We start from the raw sequence: 13,100 nt of genomic DNA on the forward strand, positions 1-13,100 counted from the left end.
ATGGCGGGCCCACTGTGCCTCATCCTGCTAAGCGCCTCCCTGGCTGGACTCCCGCTGCCGGGGGGCAGCGGTAAGTGCCCCCTCGCCCTGCACACTGCAAGGGTGGCCCCTGGGGAGGAGGGGGGACGGCGGGAGTCAGGGTGATGCCACAAATCTCCACAGTGGGGAGAGTGGTGCCCGTCCCGTGCCGTGACATGGCCGGGCCTGGTGGCCTCAGCCAAGGGTAGCCCAGGGCCAGGCGTGCCTCCCTCCTTGTGGGTGGGGAGCGGCAGTCGCACACAGAAGCTCGTGGACAGAGGAAGAGGGAGAGACCAAGAGAGACAGAGAGACGTGCCCCCTCCGCGGCCAGAGCGAGCTGGGGGAGGCCCGGGGGGGTCACAGCAGAGAGGAGCTTCCGTGGCGGAAAGAGAATGAGATGGAAGCTGGTGCCTCCACCCTCAGGCTGGCTTGGTCAGGAGAGGGGGTGCCCAGTTCAAGGCTGGACAGAGAGGGGTCTCTGCACCTTCCAGGCCCTAGGCTGTCCAGAGAGAAGAGACCCAGAAAGGGGGCAAGCAGAGCAAAGCCAGAGGAGAGGGCAGGGGAGCGGCATCCCGGGGGCTCTTCGTGCCCTGGATGGAGAGGAGGGCCAGAGCCTGAGGGGCAGGCAGAAGGGACCCGGTGTGGGGGGACAAGGAGGCGGTAGGAAGTGAGAAGGGGGAAGAAGATCGGAGCTACCTGCGTGCTCGGTAGCGCGGCAGACCTTTGGGGTGATGGGGTATCCACAGACAAGTTTGAGCTCGGTGTCGCCTTGGAAGGCGAGAGCAATCGGAAGCAGGAGTGAAGCTAAGGTTTAGTGAGCACCTAGTGTGTCCCAGCCTCAAACTCACACAACTCTGAGACACAGGGAGTGACCCCTTTGTCAGCTTTAAGTAGCAGGTGATGGAGCTGCGTCTGAAGCTCAGCTGCCTGGCTGCTGGGTCCAGTGTCTGGCTCTGCACATGGGGAGTGGGCGCTCTGAGAGGAGGGCAGGCCACCGGCCCTGCAGAGAGGGGAGGACAGAGCTCAAGACGCAGGTGCCCACCAGGAAGAGCCTCTGTGAGGGCAGGAAAGAAGGCAGACGGGGTGCAGGGTGAGAAAGGGCCTCGGGGCCTCCGTGGACAGCTGGCAGAGCGTGGGCGACCCAGCCTCAGCACAGCCCGAGCGAGGAGTCCCGAGGCTCTTGGATCCAAGATATTTCAGCGGGCAGGTCATGACTCATTTGAGAGTCACAGACCAGTTCAGTGGGTTTTTAAGTGAAATGGAACAGAAACAAGTAGAAATGTTGTAGTAAGTACTACTTCTTGAAAGTGCTGTGTGTGTGTGTGTGTGTGTGTGTGTGTGTGTGTGTGTGTGTCCTAGGACTTGATAAAAGCTTTCTCACAATGGCACCGCGTCTCCCCCCTTAACGGGAGCTGAGCCCTGGAAGGGTGGTGGGCTGGGCGCAGGTAGGAGGACCAGGAGGTGGCAGTCCCAGGACCCCAGGGCAGGGAGAGGTGAGGGAGGGTTTGGGCAGCCGTGTGAAGCTCTGCAGGCCGTGCAGGGGGGCTGGGGGGCACCTGGAGCCTGGTCACTCATGGGGTCACGAGGGAGGTAGGTGCGAGGAAGGGGCCCTCTTGCAGTGCAGGGGTGAGCAGATCCTGCGGGGGGAGAGCAGGCCGCTGCTGAGGGCCTCTGGGCGACAAGTCCCTGCCTGTCGCCAGTGTTCCTCAGCCCGGAGCGCGCCAGCAGCATCCTGGGGCGGGTCCGCAGGGCGAACTCGTTTTTGGAAGAGATGAAGAAAGGGAACCTGGAAAGAGAGTGTATGGAGGAGATGTGCTCCTTCGAGGAGGCCCGCGAAGTCTTTGAGGACACCGCCAAGACGGTAAGGGCCGGTGCGCAGGCGCCCTGCAGCAGGGGCTCCCCAGGGTGGAGGCTGAGACAGAGCAGCCCCGGGCCCCCCGTGTGTGCAGGGCGGGGAGAGGGCAGTCCTCCTCCGCCACCTGTCCCGCGGGGGCAGTGGGGGCGACTGAGGACAGCGTGAGGTCCTGTCTGGTAGGAGGGCCGTGAGGCCGTCCGGAGGTATTGTTAAATCAACTCTAAAAGGTAAGGTGTTCGTTTAAAAAATGATTCACGGCTTCAGCCATGCCTCCCTGGGCTGGGCCGCACACGGGGACACGGAGCCGGCGGGTTTTGCCCAAATCCACGACCACCGCCGTAATTGACGTGGGCACCTGAGGAGCTGCGCTTATAGAGTTAATGCATTGCCAGTAAACATTCCGTCAGAGACAAGCCAATTCTAAATGTGGAAATATGGAAAAGCAAAGAAATCAGAGTAGCTGAAACAACTCTGAGAAAGGAGAGGAATCACACTACGTGACTTGAAGCCTCCCTACGAAGCTACAGGAACCGCAGAGGCGTTTAGTGCGTGTTTTGGGAGAGGGACAGATACAGAAATCAATGGGATAGACTAGAAAGTGCATAGATTGACCCATGAAAATATGGCCAATTGCTATCTGACAAAGGCTCATAAACAATTCAATGAAGGAAGAATTGTCTTTTTCAACTGATGGCATTGGGACAACTGCCTATCTCCATACAGAAAAGGTCAACTTTGACCTAAACCTCACGACGGAACAAAAATTAACTCAAAATGATCATAGATCTAAAGGTAAAACATAAAACTTCAGGGCGAAAATTGTCATGACATGGAATTAGGCAAAATTTCTTAGACACAACACCAAAACCATAACCCATCAAAGAGAACACGGGTAAATGAGACTTTACTCAAGATTTAAGACTTGCTCTGTGAAAAATCTTGAAGAATAAAGATACAAGCTATTAACTAAGAAAATGCTTGCCAACTGTACACCCAACAAAGCATCTGTATTCAGAATACATGAGGAACTCGCACACTCAGCCGAAGAGCATCAGTGACCGACTGACGACACGGATCGGAAGACGTGAACAGACCCGTCACAAGGGCGGACGCCCCGTTGGCAAGTGCACGCAGCAGACTCACGACCTCCTGGGCCCTTACGGAAGTGCGGACCCCTCCCTGCAGGCTGGAAACCACCGACGGGACCCGCGCCGGGCAGGTGCAGCGGCCTGGACTCTGCTGGATCGCGTCTCCTAACGCTGTTGCCCTCTGACCCCGCGAACCCCACTCCTGAGCACAGATCCTGCTCACACGGACACCTGGGTGTGAATGTCTATAACAAGTCCAGTCACCATAGCCCCAAACTAGCAGCGATGCAGGTGTCCTTGTTTGGGTGGCCCCTGGATCAACAGTGGCGGTGTTCCACTCAGCAATGGGACAAGCCGCTGGTGCGCAAGGCACTCGGGTGAGTTTCGGAGGCATCGTGCCGAGTGAAGGAGCTGGTCTCCCCAGGTTGTGCGAGGTGCTTCGAAGTCTCGGCCGGGACGAAGAGCAGATTTGTGGCTCTGGGGGTGCGGCTGCCATGGACTGCGAATGTCGGGGGGCTGGAGCTGTTCTGTGTCTTGACTGAGGTCGTGGTGGCACAAATGCGGGCATGTGCTGGATTTCACAGAATTGTACATCAAAATAGTCGTTTTTTGCTGTGTGATTCTTTTCTCACTGAAATTTTAAAGAGACAGTGTCTGAGTTTCCTGAGGCTTCTGGAAAGCACCACAGAACAAGCAGAAGTCACTCTCACAGTCCCGGAGGCCGTAAGTCCAAATCAAGGTGTTAGCAGGTGTCAACACAAAATGAACAAACCCTTTAGAATTTCTTAAAAAAAAAAAAAAGAATAGAGGCTTGTTTGAGTCCAGGTGAGGACCGCTGCCCAGGATACACAACCTTCTCAAAGAAGAGAGCTCTGGGGAAGGAATGTTTAGTACAGGGTTATATATGCTTCCTGTTACTTCAAGAATTACAAATCATCATGAAGAACATTCCAGAAAATTCCAAACTTTATCTTATGCTTTTAGTATGTGCAAAATTGTAGGCTTCAGAGGTATGGGAACTTAGGAAGACGTTTACTCTTAATTATATATATATATATATATATATATATTTTTTTTTTTTTTTTTAAAGTAGGCTCCAAACATGGAGCTCAACGCAGGCCTTGAACTCAGGACCCTGAGATCAAGACCTGAGCTGAGATCAAGAGTCTGGGGCTTGACCGACTGAGCCGCCAGGAGCCCCAGGGAGACTTTTACTCTTCTCTTTAGTTTGTCTTTAGTCTTTTCAGTTATCCACTAACGAAGTACGATGTGCACTGGGGGCAGCAACAGGGACCGTGCCCTGAGGTTCTGCCGAGTCATTCCGACCTCGGTCCCTATGAAAGTGTAGCTTCCCTGGGCGCCCAGGATTAGGGCCCACAAACAGTGAAAGTGGAAAGGTTCCTTTTGCAGGTCTGCGGGAGAACGAGCTCCACGCCTCTCCCTCTCTGAGTGTCGGGCGCTGCCAGGGGCCCTGGGCCCTCCTTGCCTCGTAGGCACATCCCTCGGGCTCTGCTCCGCTTCCGCGTGTGGCTCTCGTGCCCTTTCCGTCTCTCCTGAGAGCACTCAGGGTCGGCCCTGAGCCCGTGGGGCCTCCTCTCCAACCTTAATCACAACTGCCCACACCCTATTTCCATTAAGACCACATCCTGAGGTTGCACCTGAAGTTGGGGGCGGGTGTGCACTGTTCAAACTATGGAACACAGCAAAAGTGATTTTTAAGACCATGAACTATTTTTTAGTGTAATATAGGCTTTTGGTGCCCTGTTTTAACCTAATCACCAATTACCATTTTTTCAATTTAACATGATTATTCACCAAGCATCTGGTCCCTTATTGAATCTTTGACCCAGATATCTTAACTCAAAACCATTCATTGATCCGCTTGGGTGTAGCAAACAGAGCAAACCATTTCTGGTATAATCCATTCCTCAGTGATTAACTTAAAAATAGGTTTTCAACATTCAACAGAGCTGGTGCATCTAGGATGACCAAAGTCCCATCTGTACAGACACAGCAGATCTGAAAACTTCCCTCTTAGGCTGAGGAGCCCCAGAGCAAAGTGCGCCAGGAAAGGCCTCCGTTTGGGAAAGCACCCTATTCAGGCAGAGCGTGGTGGTTGTGTGAAATGTCTGTCTTTTCCCTAATGTATTTTAAAATCTTCTTTCCCTTTTAGACTGAATTCTGGAATAAATACAGAGGTGAGATGTTTTCTATTTTAATGTTGAATGGGGTTCATTCAGACATTGAAATAGAGAGAGATTGTATTTGAGTGTTTGAAACTACTTCCTGAATTTCCTTTCCACTCCTGCTTATTTCTTACTCACCTAAGACTTTTCCTCTCTGAGTGTTTTCATAATAGTTATTGTGAAATTATTTTTTGTAAATGTAGATTTAGTTAGTTCACTCTCACTTGAGGAGTACCAAGCTCTATGGTAATTTTCTTAATCCAAGGTATTAGGTAGAAACAAAGAATAGAGTCTGAAAGATTAGGTCTTCTAAGAAGATTGAATGTTTGCAGCTTGTGAAATGGTATAAATCATGACTCATGTCTCATTCTGGTAACACTTCTCAAATTTCTCAAAATGGCCATTGGACCTGTCTCTAAATTAGATTGTCCAAATGCACCAAGAAATGTGAAGTCCCATGTTAGTGCTGGACAGCAATGTTTGCATTTTGGTTTTACCTCCAGACCATCTGGGACGAGGCCCCCAAACACGGGTCTTGTCAGTGCTGAGCCTAGAAATAAGTGTCAGGGAATCCCCCGCCCTCTGACCTCCCAGCTGGTCCAGCACGGTCACCAGCCCAGAGCCCAGAGCTCCTCACTCTGTTGAAAACACACTGCCAAACATCTCAGCAGAAATAGAAAAGCTTATCAATGGCCCAGTTAGATAAGAGCATCACGTACGCTGAGCGGCAAAAGGTGGGGGTAAAATGAGGTCCAGATGGGAGAAATGTTTACAGGGAGACAGGAAGAATTTCAGGTTTATTCAAGCTCTCTGAACAGACGTGCCAAGATCAACAGAGCAAAGCCATTTCCACCACCATGGGAGCTGCCTGCCAGCTTGGTTCCCAAACCCTGTCCCTGCAGACGGCGACCAGTGTGAGAGCAGTCCTTGCCAGAATGAGGGCCAGTGCGCAGATGGCCTCGGGGAGTACACGTGCACCTGCTCGGAAGGATATGAAGGCAAAAACTGTGAGCTCTGTGAGTTCTCTTCCCGGTGTGTCCCTTCAGCTCGGGCTCACCTGACGCCAGGGGCCAGGGAAGGAGCCAAACCTCCCAGGGAAACGGTCTCGGGTTCCTCCCGATTTTGAGTCTGCGCTCCCGCACGCTGTGCCATGTAGGGACAGCAGATGCAGTAAAGTTAGAGCCCAACGTCTCCTACAATCCGCTCAGTTTTCGGGTGCGGTGAGAGACACGCAGCCACGTCTCTTCCTCTGAGAGGCTTGTGGCATATTCGTGGAGTGCTGGGCCCATAACGCAGAGACGAAATCGGGCTGTTTCTCTCCCGGGGTGGCGCCCCCCCTCACTGGCTACGGAATTCTTTGCGGTCCTGGCAGCGGCTCTGAGTCACCGCCCTCCACTCACAACTGTTAGTGCGAATGTCAATTCCAAACCGTCCGGGATTGTCCAATTACAAAACTGTGATATATTTAATGAATTCTACATGGAGAAGTCACTGAGAGTTTTCCTGATATGGTGATTAGTTTAATAAAATTAGATTTGTATTAGGCCAGCTTCCCCCTGATACAGGAAGTTTCGCATTTCTCCCGGGTAACTTCCTTTGTAGTCTGCAGAGTGCGCTCTTAGCTTGGATTTTTTGGGCTGGTCCCCGCGGGGACTGTCAGCTGCGAATCCTGCCGCCCAAAGCCCAGAGCCGCCTCTGCGGCTCACCGCGTGGCTCAGCCCCGAGCCACCATGCATCGTTTCTAAAGTTGCGCTAATGTTGATCTTGTCACTGTAATCATTTCATCATCAAAACCCAAATGCAGAATGTAACGTAAATTGCCGTGGTGGCCTCAGTGATGTGAGTTGGGGACTGGGTGTGGTGTGCGTGCTGGCTTAGTCAGAGCCGCCACGCCGCGGGGACGTGCTCGGCCCAGCCTCGAAGCCGCCGGAAGCTCCACGGCCTCTGCGTGTCAAAAGCGTCCCGTGCCGTGCCAGGTGGCCTGAGTCCAGCACACGCCCCCGCCTGTCCCTCCTGCTGCCGCACCGGAGCCGGGACCCCAGTGTCTGAGATGCATCCCGGCCCCTTTATTCTGGGGGGATCCTCCAGGCTCAGTGGACTGGCCCGTGGCCACGCGGCCCGTCCGTGCCTGAGCACCTAGCCCCAGGGCCCGTCCTCGTGCATGCGGCCTCCGCACTCAGGGCTTGCGGCTGTGGGGAGGGCCGCGTGCCCTTCTGAGGGCTGAACTTGAGACCCACCAGCATCCAGGGCCCTCTGGGGGCGTGCTGGGCTTTCTGCAGGACTTTCTGGAAGTCTGGCGCCCAGGGCGCTGCAGACACCATGCCGTCCCCATGCGGTCTGGGGAGTGGTGGGGCGGGAGCAGTGTGGACACACAGAGGAGTGGACCCCAGCCTGTCGCCTGCTCTGGGTGCCTGTCCTGTTTGCTTGGCCCAGCTCAGAGGCATCGGCCACGTGTTCCTGGCCCTCTGCTGCAGCTGTCGGGTCCCCGGTGGGGTTGGCGGGTGCGTGGATGGGCCCCTGGTGCTGCCGTCCCTCCTCCGGGCTAGGTGCGGCCTTAGTTTCCCCGGTCTGTCGTGTCCTGCAGCCACGCGGAAGCTCTGCAGCGTGGACAATGGGGACTGTGAGCAGTTCTGCAGGGAGGAGCAGAGCTCGGTGGTATGCTCCTGCGCCGGCGGGTACGTCCTCGGAGACAACGGCAAGTCCTGCATCTCCACAGGTAGGAGTGCGTGGGCCGGAGTGGGCAGGCCCGCCAGCATCCCACTGGTTCTGGGAACTGAGGACTGGGGCCAGCAGGACTGCCTAACTCCCCGGGTGCCGGTGAAGACAGGGTAGTGCCTAGCTCGTGGCCAGCCCTGAGTAGCCACGACATGCTTGTGACCGTGTCACGCCCTGTCACCCTGGAAGGCTGGAAGTTGGAGCAGGTGCAGGGCAGCATGGGCTATCGGGGCCACAGACTTGGGGGGGTGCAGGAGCTGCAAGGGGCACCACGGACCCCCAAGAATGAGTAGGTTGGGCAGGCCCCAAGCAATGGGCTTTAGTTTCCTTCTCTGTGATGAGAACCGGGCCGTCAGTCTGGCCCGGAGGCTCCCAGAGGGCATGGCCCGGTGAAGGGACCTACACAGGGGGTCCTCACCGCTGCAGGCCCATCTGGACCAGAGCTTCTGAGAGGCCACTCCTCTCTCTCTTAACTCACGGTGGCCCCACATGCTCCTCAAAGCCTGGCCCCCTGCCTGACCCACAGCTCCGGTCAGGGTGGAGAGTCTCGGGCATTCCAGAAGCTGGACACATTCCCTGCCTTGTGACAATGGCCGTCATGTAACCCGGGCTCTCGGCGGTCCCCTCTGTTCCCCCCACTCTCCCCCCAGCCAGGTCAGGTCGGGAGAGTTGTGCCTGTGGGGCAGGGAGGGTCTCGCTCTGCTGAAGCCGGCCATTCTTTCAGAGCCTTTCCCCTGCGGGAAAACCACGACGGGGCGCCGGAAGAGGTCGGCGGAGACCGCTCACAGTGGCGAGGGCCCCTCGGAAGCCGAAGCCGGCATGCAGGAGCAGTCTGACCCTGGGGACCTGCCTCCCACCCAGAGCACTATGCTCCTGCTGCCCTTCAACGGGACAGACTCCAGCACTGAGGACGTGAGAGGCCTGGTCCGGATCGTGGGTGGGCAGAACTGCAAAGACGGCGAGTGTCCCTGGCAGGTGACTGAGGAGCGGGCCTGGGTGGCGCAGGCGGCGGACACACCCCGCTGCTCCGGGGCGGACGGTGCAGAGATGCCAAGTGGGCCCTGTCCCTCCCCACTCCCCGTCCAACCCCATCTGTGTGCCCGTGAAGGACAGAAAGAAGAGGTAGTCCCGCCACGGCTACCGGCCGGGCTGCAGGCTCAGTCGGCAGGGGAGAGCGCTGCCCGGCACGGCCGAGCCCTTGGCTTGCTCTTCTGACCACCAGCAGAAAGAGTCACTCCCCTTGCTTCCTCTCTAATCTGGTAAAAAGATTTTTTACCAAAATGTGAATCCTGACAAGGCAGGTAGTAATTCAGAGAAGAGTGCATCCATGTGTTTGCCAAGGAAAAAAAATCCCTCTTCCCTTGTTGATTTGGACTAAGGTTGCCTGATGTAGCAGAGAACAACACAGGACTTGTGCTTTGAGCTTCAGATAAACAATGAACAATTTTTATTTATTTATTTATTTGAGAGAGAGAATGAGATAGAGAGAGAGAGAGCACATGAGAGGGGGGAGGGGCAGAGGGAGAAGCAGACTCCCCGCTGAGCGGGGAGCCCGATGCGGGACTCGATCCCGGGACCCCGGGATCATGACCTGAGCCAAAGGCAGTCGCTTAACCAACTGAGCCACCCAGGCGCCCAACAATGAACAATTTTTAATGTGGATATGTCCCGAAGACTACGGGGGACACACTTACACTAAAAACTGTTTGCTATTTATCTGATTCAGGTTGACCTGGGGGTCTTCTATCTTATCTGGCAATCCTAACTCCGGCTTTAGGGTTTAGAAGCCAAAATGGCTTCACCTACAAGCAAAACTCCAACAACCTTTAGAAATGAGCTCAGCTTGCTCCCACTCCAAGCTCCGCAACGGGCGTGCATTTGCCTGAATTATCAGGAGGCCAGGGAGGAGCGATTCAGGGTGCAGTCACCTTGCCTGCAGCATGCATTCACAGAGAACTGTTGTGGGTCCGACGTGGCCCTGGGCGTGGAGTGCAGGACGTGAGATCTGCTCTGTCCCCTGAACTGTGCACATCTAGATCCAGGAAGGGCGGCGAGCCCACCCGAGCCACCCCGCTGGAGTGGGTGTGTGACTCGCACATGCAGCCACGGGGGCGGGGGGGGGGCAGCCGCGGCGGGGGGGCAGCCAGAGGAGCTGCCCCCACCCCCGGCCCCCGGGTGGCATGGTGGTGGCTTTGGTCGCAGGCAGAGAGGATGGGGGGATGCACCCGGGCATCGGGGTCCTGTGCAGGGAACTCCTGACTCCTGGCCTCCCTCCGTGTTGGGAGGAAGAGGTGGGATGCGGGTACGGGAGCCTGACTCTCCGCCACTGGTCACCCGAGCTGGCTTAGGAGCTGATCAGTCACACGGTCTTCAAGGGCTCTTTCAGAACCTCAGGTTGTTCCCTGTCCCACTGACGGGCATATGCCCCCAGCCAGGAACTCCCACCCACTTGCTCGCAGGGTGTGGAACTCTCCAGGAGAAGCAGGAAGGGCTCCTCTCCAGATTTGCGAGCCCCGCTCTCTGGGGGAAGGGGTGGTGCGTGCGCACTGCCCGAGCTCCCTCCCTCTCCAGTCCCAGCGGGGAGAAGGTCACCCCCAGGGGGACCCACATGGATTCCAAGGACACTGCCCTTGAACGGGGGCACACCTGTCCCGACACCAGAAACTGTTGTCCCCAAAGCCTGGCGCCTGCCTGGTCTGGGCTCTAATTCATAGCCACATAGCAAAGGTTTTTCACGTCAAAAACCGTGGGTCGACGGGAGCTCTGGAGGGTGTGCGACTGCTCGTGTCCTGGGAGCCTGTGGCCCAGGCGCAGAAAGCCAGGGGAAGCGCGGCTGAAGGCTCCCCGGGCACCCTCGCCGGCACGCAGTGGGCCCTCGGCGAACGTCCGCTGAGTCTGCCAGGGCGCTGCTCCGTGCACAGGAGCTGCCCAAACCCGCGCGGGGTCCGGGCACGGGCTGGGGGGCAACTGGGCAGGGGCAGGGGCCACCGCCCCACCGCGAGCCCCACAGTGAGGGAGGCCAGTGGCTGAAGGCCCCTGGAACTCGCAGGAGTCTGCAGGTTCCAGGCTGGAGGGCGGCATGGGGAGGCCCTGACGCAGGCCCGGAGGCCGAGAGGAAAGCTCCCCCACTCCTCTTCTCCAAGCCAGACCCAACCTGGCGGACTCGGGTGTGCTCCTTGCAGGCTCTGCTCATCAACGAGGAAAATGAGGGGTTTTGCGGGGGCACCATCCTGAGCGAGTACTACATCCTCACAGCGGCTCACTGTCTCCAACAGGCCAAGAAATTCACGGTGAGGGTAGGTAAGTGGTGGCACGACCCCTCCGCCGCCCTGCAGGGCCCCCTGGCACTTATCTTCAGAGGCGCTGGCTGGAACCACGGGTTGACACAACGGAACCCTGGGGGCGCAGGTGGGGGGTGTCACGGAGCGGGGGGTTCTCCCTGACGTGCTCCAGTCCAGGCCCGGTGCCATGAGCCTCCCCTCAGTGTCCCTTCCTCCAGGAAGGCTTCCAGAGCTCCTCCTCAACGGTCTGAGCCCGGAGCGCGGCCCGTCACATTATTTTGTAATGTCTGTCCTTCTCTACCAGCCACAAATGCAGCCACGCATGTGATCGCTAGTTCTCTCTGATATAGTGTTAAAGTTCCCAGATGAAATTAATTTTAGTAATATCTCATCGTCCAGTATATCCAAAATATTATTTCAGTGTGTAATCAATTTTAAAAGTATTAATGAGACATTTTGAGTTTGTGTTTTCATTCCCTGAGAATTGACACAGCACGTCCCTGTTCCGACCGGCCGCGCCGCCCTCCAACGACCACGGGGTCCAGAGCCGGCACCCCGCCACGTGACAGTCTCAGGAAATGCCTGCCTGAGGCGCTGGCCACGGTTATCAAGTGTGACCGGTGGTCGCCCCTGGGGAGCGACACTGGAGGTCGCTTTTACTTGCTTTATGCTTCCCTTCATTTTTCAGATTTTCTAGTGACCATATTCCACTTTTTCATACAAACACAGTAACAGCTGCTCTGAGCAGCAACGTGCAGGTGAGCGCACGGCCCACCCTGAGCGGAGCCCCCCGCCCTGTCCTCGCCGCTCTGCAGGTGAGCGGGACACGGAGCAGGAGGAGGGTGACGAGGTGGCGCACGAGGTGGAGATGATCATCAAGCACAACCGCTTCGTCAGGGAGACCTACGACTTCGACATCGCCGTCATCAAGCTGAAGACGCCCATCACCTTCCGCGTGAACGTGGCCCCCGCCTGCCTGCCCCAGAAGGACTGGGCCGAGTCCACGCTCATGACGCAGAAGACGGGCATCGTCAGCGGCTTCGGGAAGACCCACGAGAAGGGCCGCCCGTCCAACACCCTCAAGATGATGGAGGTGCCGTACGTGGACAGGAACACGTGCAAGCTGTCCAGCAGCTTCAGCATCACCCAGAACATGTTCTGCGCCGGCTACGACTCAAAGCCCCAGGACGCCTGCCAGGGGGACAGCGGGGGCCCCCACGTCACCCGGTTCAAGGACACCTACTTCGTCACCGGTATCGTCAGCTGGGGAGAAGGATGTGCACGGAAAGGGAAGTATGGGATCTACACCAAGGTCACCAACTTCCTCAAGTGGATTGACAGATCCATGAAAGCCAGGTCCACGGCCCCAGTGCCCGCGGGGGGCCCTAGGCCTCACCCCCATTAAAGTCATTCCCTCAAGACCCCCTGGCAGCCGCTGGTGTCTCGTTTGTGCTCACACGGGCGGCGCCTGGAGCAGGTCTCCCGTCTGCGGTGACGAGGTCTGGGCAGATCCCTTGTCCTGGTTTTCTCTGGCTCTGCCCTAGAGAATTTTCCTTTGCAACACTAGAGCCTGCCGTTCCCTCGCCGGGATGCGGGGCTTCTTCGGGAAACGCTGTCCTTTGTAGGATCTGGACCCCCGGGATGACCAAACGCGCAATGGGCCGTTCCTGTGTGCAGTGGGGGCTTCCGGTTTTGAGTGCCCGAGGCTGCCACGTGGCTCAGGACACTTGGAGTAACTAGGTTCGGGAGCAGGGATCGGGTGGGGCAGGGGTCCCAGCACTGAGACAGGGTGGGAGCGCGTCCTCACGGGCAGGCTCTCCGACAGCCTCTCAGGGGCAGGGACACTTTTGCGTGGACTTAGCTGCTTCTCTCTTCTGGCTTCATGCTGGAATCAGCCGGGGCCACCGCCGCCCCCTGAGCAGCTCCTGCGCCCCCAGGGCTGGCTGCCCCAGTCCCC

General features: G+C 57.1%; 1 protein-coding gene across 1 annotated transcript; it reads left to right on the forward strand.

The window, feature by feature from the left end:
* Window positions 1–12,102, forward strand: LOC114196630 (coagulation factor X). The gene is given in 8 exon segments (XM_028087368.2): window positions 1–70; window positions 1,719–1,879; window positions 5,135–5,159; window positions 6,050–6,163; window positions 7,732–7,863; window positions 8,587–8,837; window positions 11,045–11,152; window positions 11,959–12,102. Coding segments are annotated over 8 exon segments (1,005 nt in total).
* The last annotated feature ends 998 nt before the right edge of the window (window positions 12,103–13,100 follow it).

Source organism: Eumetopias jubatus, unplaced genomic scaffold (genome assembly GCF_037043125.1).
Source record: "Eumetopias jubatus isolate StellerSeaLion01/CBP00866 unplaced genomic scaffold, mEumJub1_p1.0 scaffold_3, whole genome shotgun sequence".
NCBI lineage: Eukaryota > Metazoa > Chordata > Mammalia > Carnivora > Otariidae > Eumetopias > Eumetopias jubatus.